The sequence below is a fragment of the Papaver somniferum genome, chromosome 8 (genome assembly GCF_003573695.1).
Source record: "Papaver somniferum cultivar HN1 chromosome 8, ASM357369v1, whole genome shotgun sequence".
NCBI lineage: Eukaryota > Viridiplantae > Streptophyta > Magnoliopsida > Ranunculales > Papaveraceae > Papaver > Papaver somniferum.
Genome location: NC_039365.1, coordinates 109,057,638 through 109,069,556, shown reverse-complemented (window position 1 = coordinate 109,069,556; position 11,919 = coordinate 109,057,638). Strand labels below are relative to the sequence as shown.

The window sequence follows — 11,919 nt, the reverse complement described above, 5'->3', positions numbered from 1 at the left end:
ATTATATATAAGTTGGGTCTTTTTAGAGCTTGTTTTCTTTTTTGGGACCAGGAGCTGCAATTGCATTTCACTGTTAACAATGTCAAAAGTAAAATGTATTTACGCCATGGTTCAAATGGTGGACCGGTTTAGAGTACATCAAAAGATAGAGTTGATAACGAAAGAAGTCTGGTTTGACATCCCAGAGCCTTGCGGTTTTGAACGGGTGTTCAACAGCTCAATTTCTCAGATAAGGTAATGAATAGACTCAATAGAACCAATGAGAAGCACTTTATTGAATTTTTTTATTAAGTGATAAAACAACTGAGATTATATGGAATCATCCACAGAAAGGGGAAACACAGAACTATAAACCCCAAAAAAGAAAGAAAGAGGAAAACAAAAACATACACACACAAATAATAAAGAAAAAGAAAAGAAGTGGAAAAACGAGTTGATCAATATGGGCATTATCAGAGCGTGTAATGAGAGTGGATTGAATCGATATCTAATCCCCTGAGCTTGGCATTGGATTCAACCTTGCCTTTAAGTGTGTGAATTTCCCTCATCCTGTATTAAAGAAAGAAAGAAAGCAATTAAAGTACTAATAATGCGTAGTGATAACAATTTCATAGCATCGTTGTCACAAGACAATCAACTTTCCTTTCTTAAATCATGGAGGTATCGTGCTAATTTTTCAAATCCCGGTGTTTAGAATGAGCAACTAAAAAATGCTGTTATGTGCAGTGAACATATTTAGTGAGAAGAAGGTTTTAAATACTAACCTTGCAATTTCTGCACGTCTTTTAGCTTCCTCGGCCATTTGATTAATGTCTCTAAAGGTGTGGTGTCGGTCTAAGAACAGCTTTGCTTCTCCAGACTTCAGACCGTGGAGTGTCCTCTGCTCTGTAGCCCATTTTGCCTCCCTAGCTTCCTTACCGAAGTCCTTTCGGTTTGTGAATGCCGTCTATGGGGAAATAATGGGTGACAATTAAAGGGGCGATAATTAGAAATGGACTAAATTTACACTACGCAACTCACTGCTATTGCAGACCTCATTTTGTTTTACCATATGACATGACAACTAAAGTTTACATGCCAGTTCAGCTGATTTTGCTGGACGGTTGTAAAGTCACTCCCTTTTCGCCCAAACTAGAAATTTCATTAGAATAGGACTACATTTTGGAATACAAATGCTCCACTTTAGCAAGTGAGATGTTTATGAATCAGCTACCATGTCATGTGGGAAAGAATGTGGTCCATATAACGGTTCATAAGGTGAGTCATATTTCTCAGGCAAGGTATAGTAAGATTTGTAAGAGAAAAGAGAAGAGTTTTAGTTTCACAAACCCTCTGATTAACCATCAAATCCCAAGCTTCTCCACTGAGTGCATAGCGGACAGCAAATTTGATAGGGTCAAGCAGAAAGTAAGTCAGAATAGTGTATAACCAAATAACACCTGTCCAACCCCAACCGATCTTTCTTATCCCAGCAATTTCCCAGGTAACAGTAGCGGATATTACAGTAGCAATCTGCAGAAATACAAGGCATTTCTGTTCAGTGTAATTCCACAAAACCTACAATCGAATTAAAATTTTTGGAGATATTCACAAGACAGAATGTGTATTAGATATAACTAATTTCATCTGCTGTTTGCAAGACAATAACCTGAAAATTATGTTTATTAATTAAAGTAAAGCAAAAGGAAACAAAGCGGAAGACTAGCACGAAATTTACTAGTTGAGCAATGAGGAAGGCAACACAAAGCAGAAAACCAGGTCGTTCAGTAAACGACCACCCCCTGGAACGAGTAACGAAGATCAAAGCCTGGCTAATGGTGCTGACTTGAAGATATACTGCGGAAGCCAGCATTTGGTTGATTGGATCAGCTTGCTCCTTAATAGTTGTATCAAAGCGGTGTTTGTTGAAGTCTGTCAGATTGAAAATTTTCTGAAAATAGAGGTAATCGAGATATGATTAGCATTAAGACTAACCTCTTTGCAATTAATGTTTCAGTAGACATATTAACAGTAAAATGTCGTGCATATAACATATAGGGTTATGCCAATATGTGAGTCAGTATTGTAAATTTCACTATGAGAAGGTACTGCACCAGTTAGATCAAGGGGAAGAAGAAAGTATGAAACAGGAAGCATATTTTACCGCGAAGAAGCTAGTCTCATAAGCTAGGTAGAAAAAAATGACGGTCATTAGAGCCAGATATGCACCAATGACAACTCCAGTTGCAAAAATTTCACTAAGTTTCCAACTGTCGGGAAATGGAGAAGGCTTAACTCTGTCTTTGGATATTGTCATTATAGTACCTGGAAACAAATCACTGAATAAAACACAGGAAAAAGAGCTTCAGACAATTCCAAACAATGAGTTTAAGGCATTAGCAATACTCACCATCATTAAGAATCGCAATGACAAGAACCATGAATGGTGGAAAATCAAATCTCCACAGTATGTTCAATAGCATGAATCCCAACTATTACACAAAGCAAAAAGACCGTAACAATAGGCAATGGGTTAGCCTAACAAATTTAGAACAGCTTCCTAACTTATGTACTTCAGATAGAAACTTACCACGATACGTATAGTGATAGATACGGCATATATCTGCCCAAAAGAAAATTTCAAATATTTTAGTGATTCAATTGATTATACAAAATAGATACACTTTCTTTAATACAAAATCTAAAACTGCCCATTTACCGTATAATTTTTCATCCTCTGGAAGATTGCACGACTTGTTAGAACTGCACTAATTATTACACTTAGCCCGGGCTCCGTAAGCACAATGTCAGAAGCACTTCGAGCAGCATCTGTGGAATCTGCCACCGCGATACCAATGTCAGCCTTCTTCAAAGCTGGCGCATCATTGACTCCATCACCCGTCATTCCACAGATGTGTTTCAGATCTTGTAGTTTTCTGACAATCTCATACTTATGCTCTGGAAAAAGAAAAATAGGATAAGAACTAACATCCAAGTTGCACTGCAGGAAAGAACATAACAAGAGGACTAGTATACCAGGAAAGACTCCAGCAAAACCATCAGCCTTCTCAATGAGTTCGTCGATTGGTATAGCTGCAACTGACTCATCTTTATTGTCACCAAGCAGAGCTGATGACGGATACATATTAGTTCCCATGCCAAGCCGTCTCCCTGTTTCCTTCGCAATCGCCAATTGGTCACCTGCAATGTCCACAGAAAATAAGTCACATCGAGGACTGAATGAAGTCGATGATTCAGTTCTCGAAACTTTAGCTCCATAACAGTGTGCTAGCAGGGTTCCCATCTTGGTCATTTGAACAAGAATACCCATTAAAAATATGAGTTACGAAATACATATATATAGGTGAGGACCAACTAGAATAAAATCCACACAACAAAGTTTTTGGTGGACAAGAGCAGGTCATGTTAGGTAATTATTCAGACCTGTAATCATCTTTACACTAACTCCAAGATCCAAAGCTCTTCTAATAGTTTCAGCACTATCATGTCGAGGAGGATCAAACAGCGGGAGAAGAGCAACAAATTCCCAGGGGCCACCAGGACTGTCTTTACTACCAGCAGGTACTTCCTAAGAAACAAGATGTCCATATGGTCAAATTAATTTGAGGAGATGGTGTGAGGCGAATAAAAGGCTATTTACCTGTCGAGCAATCCCAAGTGACCGAAGTCCACGTTCGGCAAATTTATCAATTATTGCATGGACCTTCTTTTCAATCTCTGATTTGTTACGTGCTAGATTTAGAACCTACAGTGGGAAAGAGCAAATCAACTGACATGTTATAGAAGTTTAATGGGAAATCTTCACATTTCAAAACCTCGAGATGGGAAGTCTTGTACCTGCTCAGGTGCACCTTTGCTCACTCTGTGCATTTTACCAGCTTTGTCTGTGTACGTTAGTGCTGTCCTTTTATCAGTTGGATTGAATGGGAGGAAGTGAACTTCTTTGATCCCTGCCCGTGCCTTCAAAATAACTCATAAAATGTGTAAGTTACCTGCTAGGAGTTTTTGCAGGAGAAAAAATATGTCTAAAAACTAATGCATCTCATATCCATGGGTTCATATGGAAAATAAAATAGAGAAAGTCACCACAAGAATCAGGGTAAGTACCATAAACTTAAAATATATTAACAACACCAAAGATTTCTACTCTCTACTCAACTTAAGTAGCATCCATACCTCTTTTGGGTCTGCCAGCATTGATACAATTGCAGTATCAATAGCATCTTGGTTCTCCAATCTCGAAGCTCTAGCAGCCATCAGGACAACCATATCCTTGTCGACACCTTTCGAGAAAACCTAAAATGTACATGAAACCATTAGATATAAGTATTGTAACTATTTGCAGCCTTACCGTCTGCCACATTTATCCCCATTTGGCTCAAGCATCCGACCAGAGATCCACAAATGAGTTTTTAAAAGACTTGAATGTAAGTCGAGCAGAATTTGTAATATTTGAAACATCCTTATATCTGAAGAAGGTGATGTTGTTACCGGACACATCTTAGGGGGTATATTTTTTATTTGCCAGGTACTAGAATCAGGTAGTATGATGTGACTTATCAATAAACAATGCAGAGGAAGTGTAACCTCAATCATAGACTTGTCCACCGTCAGCTTGTTAAGAGTCAATGTACCAGTCTTATCACTACATAGCACGTCCATTCCAGCCATTTCCTCGATAGCAGTCATTCTCTTTGTGATGGCTCCCTGTGTAGAGAAGAACAGAAATGCAGATTAATTTAGGAGATCCCTTCAATTTATAAATGCTTTTAAAAGATATCAGCGAACTCCTATATTAACGGGGATTGAAGCTGTTCTAAGCTGTCATCCCCACGTACTCCACCAACAGTGTTAGCTGGCCCTCTGAGCTCTTCAGTTCATTCAAAAATGATTACATAACTTTCGTGTAGTACCCCACTCGTTCCTGTACTAACCTGCTGAGATAAGCGGTGGGAACCAATGGCCATGGTTACAGAAAGAACGGTGGGCATTGCAATTGGGATCCCACCAATGAGTAGCACAAGTAGACTGTCAATACCAGCACGATATGATCTCTTTTGAATCCCCCATATTACGATTATTTCAATTAGCATCCCGATAGCAATTGAGCAAATGCAAAAGTTCCCAATAGATGTTAAAACCTGAAAAGGTGAAATACTGCTTATGTAAATGTGAATCACGAGCTCTTATAAGTTTAGGCTTGCTTAGAAGGAAATAAAATGATACTTAGAAATCCACAAGAAACAAAGTCAGATTTTATTCTGAAAATTAGTTTTAAGATGAACCTTTTGGAAATGCCCGATATGCGTAGTGTTTTCCACAAGATGTGCTGCTTTCCCAAAGAATGTATGAACTCCTGTTGCAATAACCACGGCCTCTATTTCACCTTGCTTACATGTTGAACCAGAGTAAACCCCGTCACCAGGATTCTTGGTCACTGGAAGTGATTCTCCAGTAAGAGCAGACTGCAAGTACAATCAAAAATAGCCAACTCGGTAAGGTCGAATTAGAAAATGTTATTTCATGACTTTTATCAGATTTGAGATGCATTGAGTATAACACCAAGCCCTTGATTTGGCTAATTAATGCAGTTTTAGTTTGGAATCTTTGGATAAAATCCCTCACTATAAGTGACAGACCTGATCGATTTTTAAGGGATCTCCTTCAAGAAGCCGAGCATCTGCAGGAATAATGTCTCCGAGTTTAATACTAACTATGTCTCCAGGAACCAACACCGCAGCGTCTTCCTCGTTCCATTTCCCATCACGTAGGACCTGGCCAAAAAAGTAGAAATTGAAAAGAAAGATTGCAAATTTGTACATGACAGGAAGAAAAGAGGAAAAGGAATTGATAAGCATTTGTCAGTGAAAAGAGGAAGGCTTAATAAAGTAGTTTATACAAAACGAAGCTTCATGAAACAAACCTTCGCTTTTGGAGCCAATCCAGCCATAAGAGCCGCAGCAGCATTACCAGCATTGTTTTCCTCAATAAAGCTGATGGTAGAATTGACAATAAGTAGCACCATGATACCAGCAAAATCATGGTAATCGGCAGGTTTTTCCTAACAATAGAAGTATTGTCAACACAGTTAAGAAATATATATTCTAACTTTATGATTGAAAAAACTTCAGAAATGAAATATAGCTTAAAGTTTATATAGATTACCCCTGGTTGTGTAAGAGCAACAGCCATAATTGCTGCGGCTTCCATGACCCATGATAGAGGGTTCCACATAAACCCCAAGAACTTCAATATTTTACTTTCCTTCAAAGTTAAATTACAAAAAAGTAAGTAAATGCGCAATTATATATTTCAAATCATTAGGATAGTTCAACCATAACAGAAAACCTTCTTCTCTTCAAGCTTGTTGTACCCGAACAGTTTCAAACGCTCTTCAACTGCTTCAGAACTCAGCCCTTCTCGTGTGCATTTAAGATTTTCAAAAACTCCTTCAAGATCGATGTTCTCCTGAAAAAGTACTCACGTAAGTATGAAAGATCGAAACACGGATGATAATTTGGTGGATGATGCTGATACATTGCTTGATCAGATTGCAGCTAAATCTAGTGACTGAAAACTAAAATACCACATCTATCATGTTATCCCCTTAATAATAGTTCTCCCGATCAACTCAAAGACTAGAAAGTCAAACACTGCATCTTAAAAAGGTCCAAAACAATAAAGGGCCAATACGATGTCTACTACCACAAATTGCAAAAAGAGATAAAGCCAAGCACTCAAGAAATTGTGTACCAGATCAACAGCCTCCCGGTTAACAGCATGAAGGGAAACTGACTTCTCATCCATTTCGACCTCCTTTGAGCTTCCCGTTGATAAAGATTCTGTAAATGAAGAAGCTCCATATGAATTGTAGATAAGCTAATAAAGAAGACGAGTTTACAATATTACAATCTTCAATCTAATTTCTTAATCAACTTTCTTTTCACTCACAATTGTGTTAATCTCTCAATTAACCTTCACATAATAAAGAACGCATAAGAACGTGTATCTAATTACATGTGACAAACTTGTATCTGTAAACCGACCCAAGGACTATAACTTATACAGATAAAACATTAACTATCCATTACTGCAACTCAGAAACCCTCAGTCAGTTCAATATTCAAACACTTGAAAGTCTTTAACTTATACAGATAAAACATTAACTATCCATTACTGAGAAATGAATTTCAACTCACTTTTAAGAAAGCTGTCGACCAGAGAGAAATGAATCTACTTCGAAGATAGTTCCCAACTACGACAACCTTTCCATTCTTCTCCAATCCCAAAGTTAAGGGTGAGATAGAATTTCTTCTATAGTGTTCTAAGAACAATTGCACATGGAGATTATATAACCTACAACATTTTAAAAGTAAAATTAAATCCAAATATCAAACTCAATAAGACAAGTTACAGCTACAAATGATAGTAAATTACTAGACAAAATCATCATCATAAAAGTAAAACAAGAAAGAAGGATTTTAGATTCCAGTGTGATTACAGGTAGCTTAGACATAAACGCCGTTTTGGAAGATCCATTTAAAACAAGATCAGAAAAGATAACCCCAATTTTTGTAAGTTCCGCCGGCCTATGTCTGCAAAAGAAAGAAAATGAAGAGAATTTTCAAATATGCGCGAATAAAAGATTTGTTATCTTTTCTATCGTTCAGGGTTCAATGATGACACGTGGAGTTTCAAAGGTCGTATTTATTTATCACCGTTCGTTTCTCACTCTCGGTCTGATCAATTTAACAGATGGATAAACAGTCCCTAATGTCCCTTTCTCTCGGTGACAATTCATTACATCGGGCTTATCTTCTCCGTAGTCCGTAGACTACCAGGCTAATTGAGAATAATTTACTTGATGGAGTCAATTTTTATGCCATAAGGATATTCAATTTGTTGTACAAAGATGACCATGATTTATAGGGGGCTACCGGATTTAGCAGGGTCGATACCATTACATGTAAGACGAACAGAATTTAACTGATCCTTGCGATGGAATGTTGTCCAAGACCAACAAATTTTAACGGATCCTTATGGTAGAATGGTATCCTCGTGTTAATCTTGGATGTCACCTATCGTGGTGATGCTAATACATCTTCATTCATCTGCAATGGTAAAAAGGTAATTATCTTACGCGAAATCTAAGTCAAGTCTACGACAAAAAGATAACATAATGTTAATTTTGTTGGATATCATGGTTGACACATAAGAATCGTTATACAACATGATTTATTCGTGTAAGTATCTTCAATTTCGGCCCTCCTACATTTATTCCTAAACAAGTGCAGTTATTGTTTAATGATTTTGCATGTGTTTTACCATCTGATATGTCCGATTTTCTATCGTCTATGAGAAATGTTCAATAATAAAGAGATTCATGCAAAATGCAGGAGAGAGAAGGAGCGCAAAATGCGCTCTATCTTGAGAGAAAGATTTTTTTCATTTCAATGGAAACTACCGGTTCAACTCAAGTGATCAGGATGGAGGAGAAGAAGCGAAGAGGCTTTAGATCTTGGATGCGCTTATCTTTGGATATGGCGTTTTGGTTAACAGATGTTATGCAAGAAGCAATGGATTATCACTTTGAAAAAAGAAGATGGCCAAGAAGAGAAGGAGAAGCTTCGTTCTTATGCGAAGTTAAGGAGAATGAAGCTGGCAGATATCTGAGAATATCTAGTTAGAAGAGGAGGTGGTCCAAGATCTTATGCTCTGTGTATACCATGCGGAGAGGGATGCTATTATTGGGGTGTTTTTTTTATAAGGAGATGTTAAGAGTCGACAGCTTAATGGAGTTTATAGGAGGAAGATGCAATCTACACCAACAAGTTTGGATTTCTCAGATCACTTGTCGCAGAAGACCAAAGGAGATGCAATCGCTTGTAGAGGCATAATTAAGGTGCATGGAGTGATAAGATGGCAGAGAGTAGCTATAGAGATATTGAAGCAAATGCAATGGGAGTCGTTTTTGGATTTGGAGATCATTGATGAGCAATCAGCATACATTATGCTAACTAAGGATAACTGGTTGGATCTGTGGAAGCCGAAGAAGTTAATTGTGGACGACTCTGTGGTGACATTATCTCAGATATCAATTTCTTCCACAAAGGAGAAATCCCAGCGTGCAGAGAAGGACGTTATTATACTGATACAAGCTATGTCTAAATTGGGAAAATGGCTTAAGATCAGGGGAATACCACATCAGGATTGGAGCTATAGGTTATTCAAATTTATTGGCAACTCAATGGGAGGGTTCATGGATGTTGTCGACGGCACATTGAAAAAAGAAAATCTGAATTTTTTTCAGAATATCAGTCAGAGGAGATTTTTCAGATATTCCGGCGATTCTCATGGTGGAAGATGGAGACCATAAATGGGTCGTTTCAGTTGAATGTGATTACTAATTTTCTCCTAAGAATAAGGCAACATTACAGGAGTTTCAGAAACTGTTACCTGAGTTTGAATATCTACAGAATAATTCAAATTCAAATACACAAACTCCCTCTATTCTAGGAGCTAAATCGGTCTGAGTTGAGAAATCGTATTCTGATGTGGCGACTCAGGAGAATGAAGTGGAAAAGACAAACGGTGATACATCTTTTAAGACAAAGCCTGATTTGGTTGTGTCGTCTCCTGAGCTAACATCTTCATCAGATAGAGTGAAAGAGGTGGTGGAAACACTCATTCTGGTTCTCAAGGTTTTAATAAGTTAGAAGGTGGTGATCTTATTTTAACTGTTGAAAAGGGTAATGTTAATTCTGCTGAGATTATTGGAAGTGTAGGTGGAGTTCCCAAATCTCAGACTAACTTCATTATCCCCACTAGAAATAGGTTTCAAACTATTGAAGAAGATGGATGTGATGATGTTGTTCTCACTTCTAATAGGCTGGAACTTATTGATAGTATGTTGGCATATGAATCTTTGGGTTGGCAGAATGTGATTGGATGTGATGAGGGTGTTCCCAACCATTCTAATAATCTAAGGAGGAAGGATGGTCATAAAAATTCTTTACTAGAGAATGGCAGTGGAGATGAGGTAGTGCCTGCTGTTAAGATAAAGAATCATTTTGCAGACAATGGGTTTTTTTCCTCAGGTAATCCTGACGACCTACAAATTGTCTTGCATAATGATGTGGTGATTGAAAATAGTTCTCAAGACTTGGTTCAGGACACTTTACCCCTGCAGATGTCAAATTAAAAGGAACTCTTCCAGGTCACAGAAGAACAAATTATTATCAAGATTGGTAATCTTCAAGAGATACAGATTGACTCAAATGAGGTAATTTTCTCAACCTCAAAGATGGTATTTGATTTATGTTGTAATTTGGGAGGAGTTGCTGCAAAGGATGAAAGACAATCAAAAGAAGTAATCCAGGAAATATTATTCAGGTATAGAGATAGATATAAAGCAATTGTTGAAGGAAGAAAAGCTCAAGATAGTTGTGATTCACTGGACTCTAATGCGTCACATGAGAAGGATTATGAATTAGAAGAAGCCAATTCCAGGGAGGTAAGTGTTGCCAATGGGAACTAAAATTATCAATTGGAACATAAGGGGTTTAAATTTTTATCACAAATAAATTGCAGTTAAGGATTTAATTTTTGCACAGAAATGCTTAGCTTGTGTTATTCAAGAAAAAAAACTGGCTAACTTATCTAGCTGGTTTGTGAGGCAACTATGGTTTGATGCTGATTTTGGATGGGAGTTCATACCATCACAAGGGAGTGCTGGAAATAGTGGTGGGTTGTTAACAATTTGGGACAATACAAAGATGGAGCTTCTTGATAAAAGATTGGGAATGAATTCAATTTCTTGTCTTTTTAAATTCAGAAGCAAGGGATTTAAATTCATCTTAACAAATGCTTATTCTCCATGTGACTATACATTGAGAGAGTTGTTCTGGAAAGATGTAGCTGAAATAAGGAACTGGTCTTCAGAAGCATGGTGTTTTTCTGTGATATGAATGTTGTTAGAAGTGATGCAGAAAGGAACAAGGATGGTGGTGACACTAGAAACATGAGTTTCCTAAATGAATTCATTATGGAGCAGGAGTTGATTGATCTTCCTTTACATGGTGGAGCTTATACTTGGAGCAACAAACATGTTGATCCATTGCTTTGCAGGCTTGACAGGTTTTTGGTTTGTTCTAACTTTGATGCTAAATTTACTAACGCAACTCAGACTGCACTAGTAAGAACTTTATCAGATCATAATGCTTTATTACTGGATTTTTTTACAACTGTGAAACACAATTCCAGTTTTAAGATTGAGAATCATTGGCTAAAACACCCAGATTTTATCAAATTAGTGGAAACTTGGTGGAATGCTATGGATTTTATGGGGTCTCCTGATTACATTTTGTTCAGAAAGTTGCAGAATCTGATGTTTTTCATCAAAAAATGGAGTAGAGAGACTTTTGGTAATGTAAGGAAGAAGGAGGAGGAATTAACTGAAAAGATTAAATCTCTGAATTTAGCAGAGGAATCTGGAAGACTTTCTACATCTTAGATTGAAGGAAGGGCTACACACTTAGTTAATCTTAATTCAGTAAAGGTGACAAGCGCAAGAATGGCTTATCAGAGAGCTAAGGTGCAGGGTTTCAATGAAAGAGATAAAAACACTAGATTCTTTCATAAAATTGCAAATGCAAAAATGAGAAGGAATTGTATTACAAAGCTGGAGGTCGATGGTGTGGATGTTTTTAATCAAGATATCATTAAGAAAGAAATATAACAGTATTACACTACTCTTTTTACTTCAACAGTGTCTGTTAATCCTACTTTTGATAATATGGATTTCAAAAGCATAGATGCTTCTCAGAAAAATTGGTTAGGAATACCATTTGAAGAAGATGAGGTGTTAGATGCTATCAAGAATTGTGGAGCTAATAAAGCTCCTGGTCCATATGGGTACAA

At 37.3% G+C, this 11,919-nt stretch overlaps 1 protein-coding gene across 2 annotated transcripts; it reads right to left on the bottom strand.

Moving 5' to 3' along the window:
- Window positions 1-242: 242 nt before the first annotated feature.
- On the bottom strand, window positions 243-7,619 carry LOC113302547 (plasma membrane ATPase 1-like). Of its 2 annotated transcripts, XM_026551474.1 has the most exons (23): window positions 7,502-7,619; window positions 7,200-7,356; window positions 6,754-6,842; window positions 6,349-6,468; window positions 6,166-6,264; window positions 5,924-6,061; window positions 5,640-5,774; window positions 5,286-5,465; window positions 4,935-5,141; window positions 4,588-4,707; window positions 4,177-4,296; window positions 3,838-3,960; window positions 3,641-3,745; window positions 3,424-3,568; window positions 3,016-3,180; window positions 2,699-2,937; window positions 2,570-2,602; window positions 2,390-2,471; window positions 2,144-2,304; window positions 1,718-1,930; window positions 1,330-1,512; window positions 765-946; window positions 243-549 (listed from the first exon to the last, which is right to left on the bottom strand). In XM_026551474.1, exons 3-23 carry the CDS (start codon window positions 6,805-6,807, stop codon window positions 453-455), a joined length of 2,901 nt encoding a protein of 966 aa, XP_026407259.1. In that variant the 5' UTR covers window positions 6,808-6,842; window positions 7,200-7,356; window positions 7,502-7,619; the 3' UTR covers window positions 243-452. The 2 variants fall into 2 exon arrangements, with proteins under 2 accessions (XP_026407259.1, XP_026407258.1); XM_026551473.1 differs by having other exon boundaries at window positions 2,699-3,180.
- Window positions 7,620-11,919: the final 4,300 nt, after the last annotated feature.

Excerpts from the sequence above, each read along its gene's own strand:
- LOC113302547 (XM_026551473.1), bottom strand. The coding sequence starts at position 6,807 with ATGGATGAGAAGTCAGTTTCCCTTCATGCTGTTAACCGGGAGGCTGTT. Across the intron at positions 6,265-6,348 it reads ACAAGCTTGAAGAGAAGAAG|GAAAGTAAAATATTGAAGTT; the intron begins GTTTTCTGTTAT and ends TTAACTTTGAAG. Across the intron at positions 550-764 it reads AGACGTGCAGAAATTGCAAG|GATGAGGGAAATTCACACAC; the intron begins GTTAGTATTTAA and ends TCTTTAATACAG.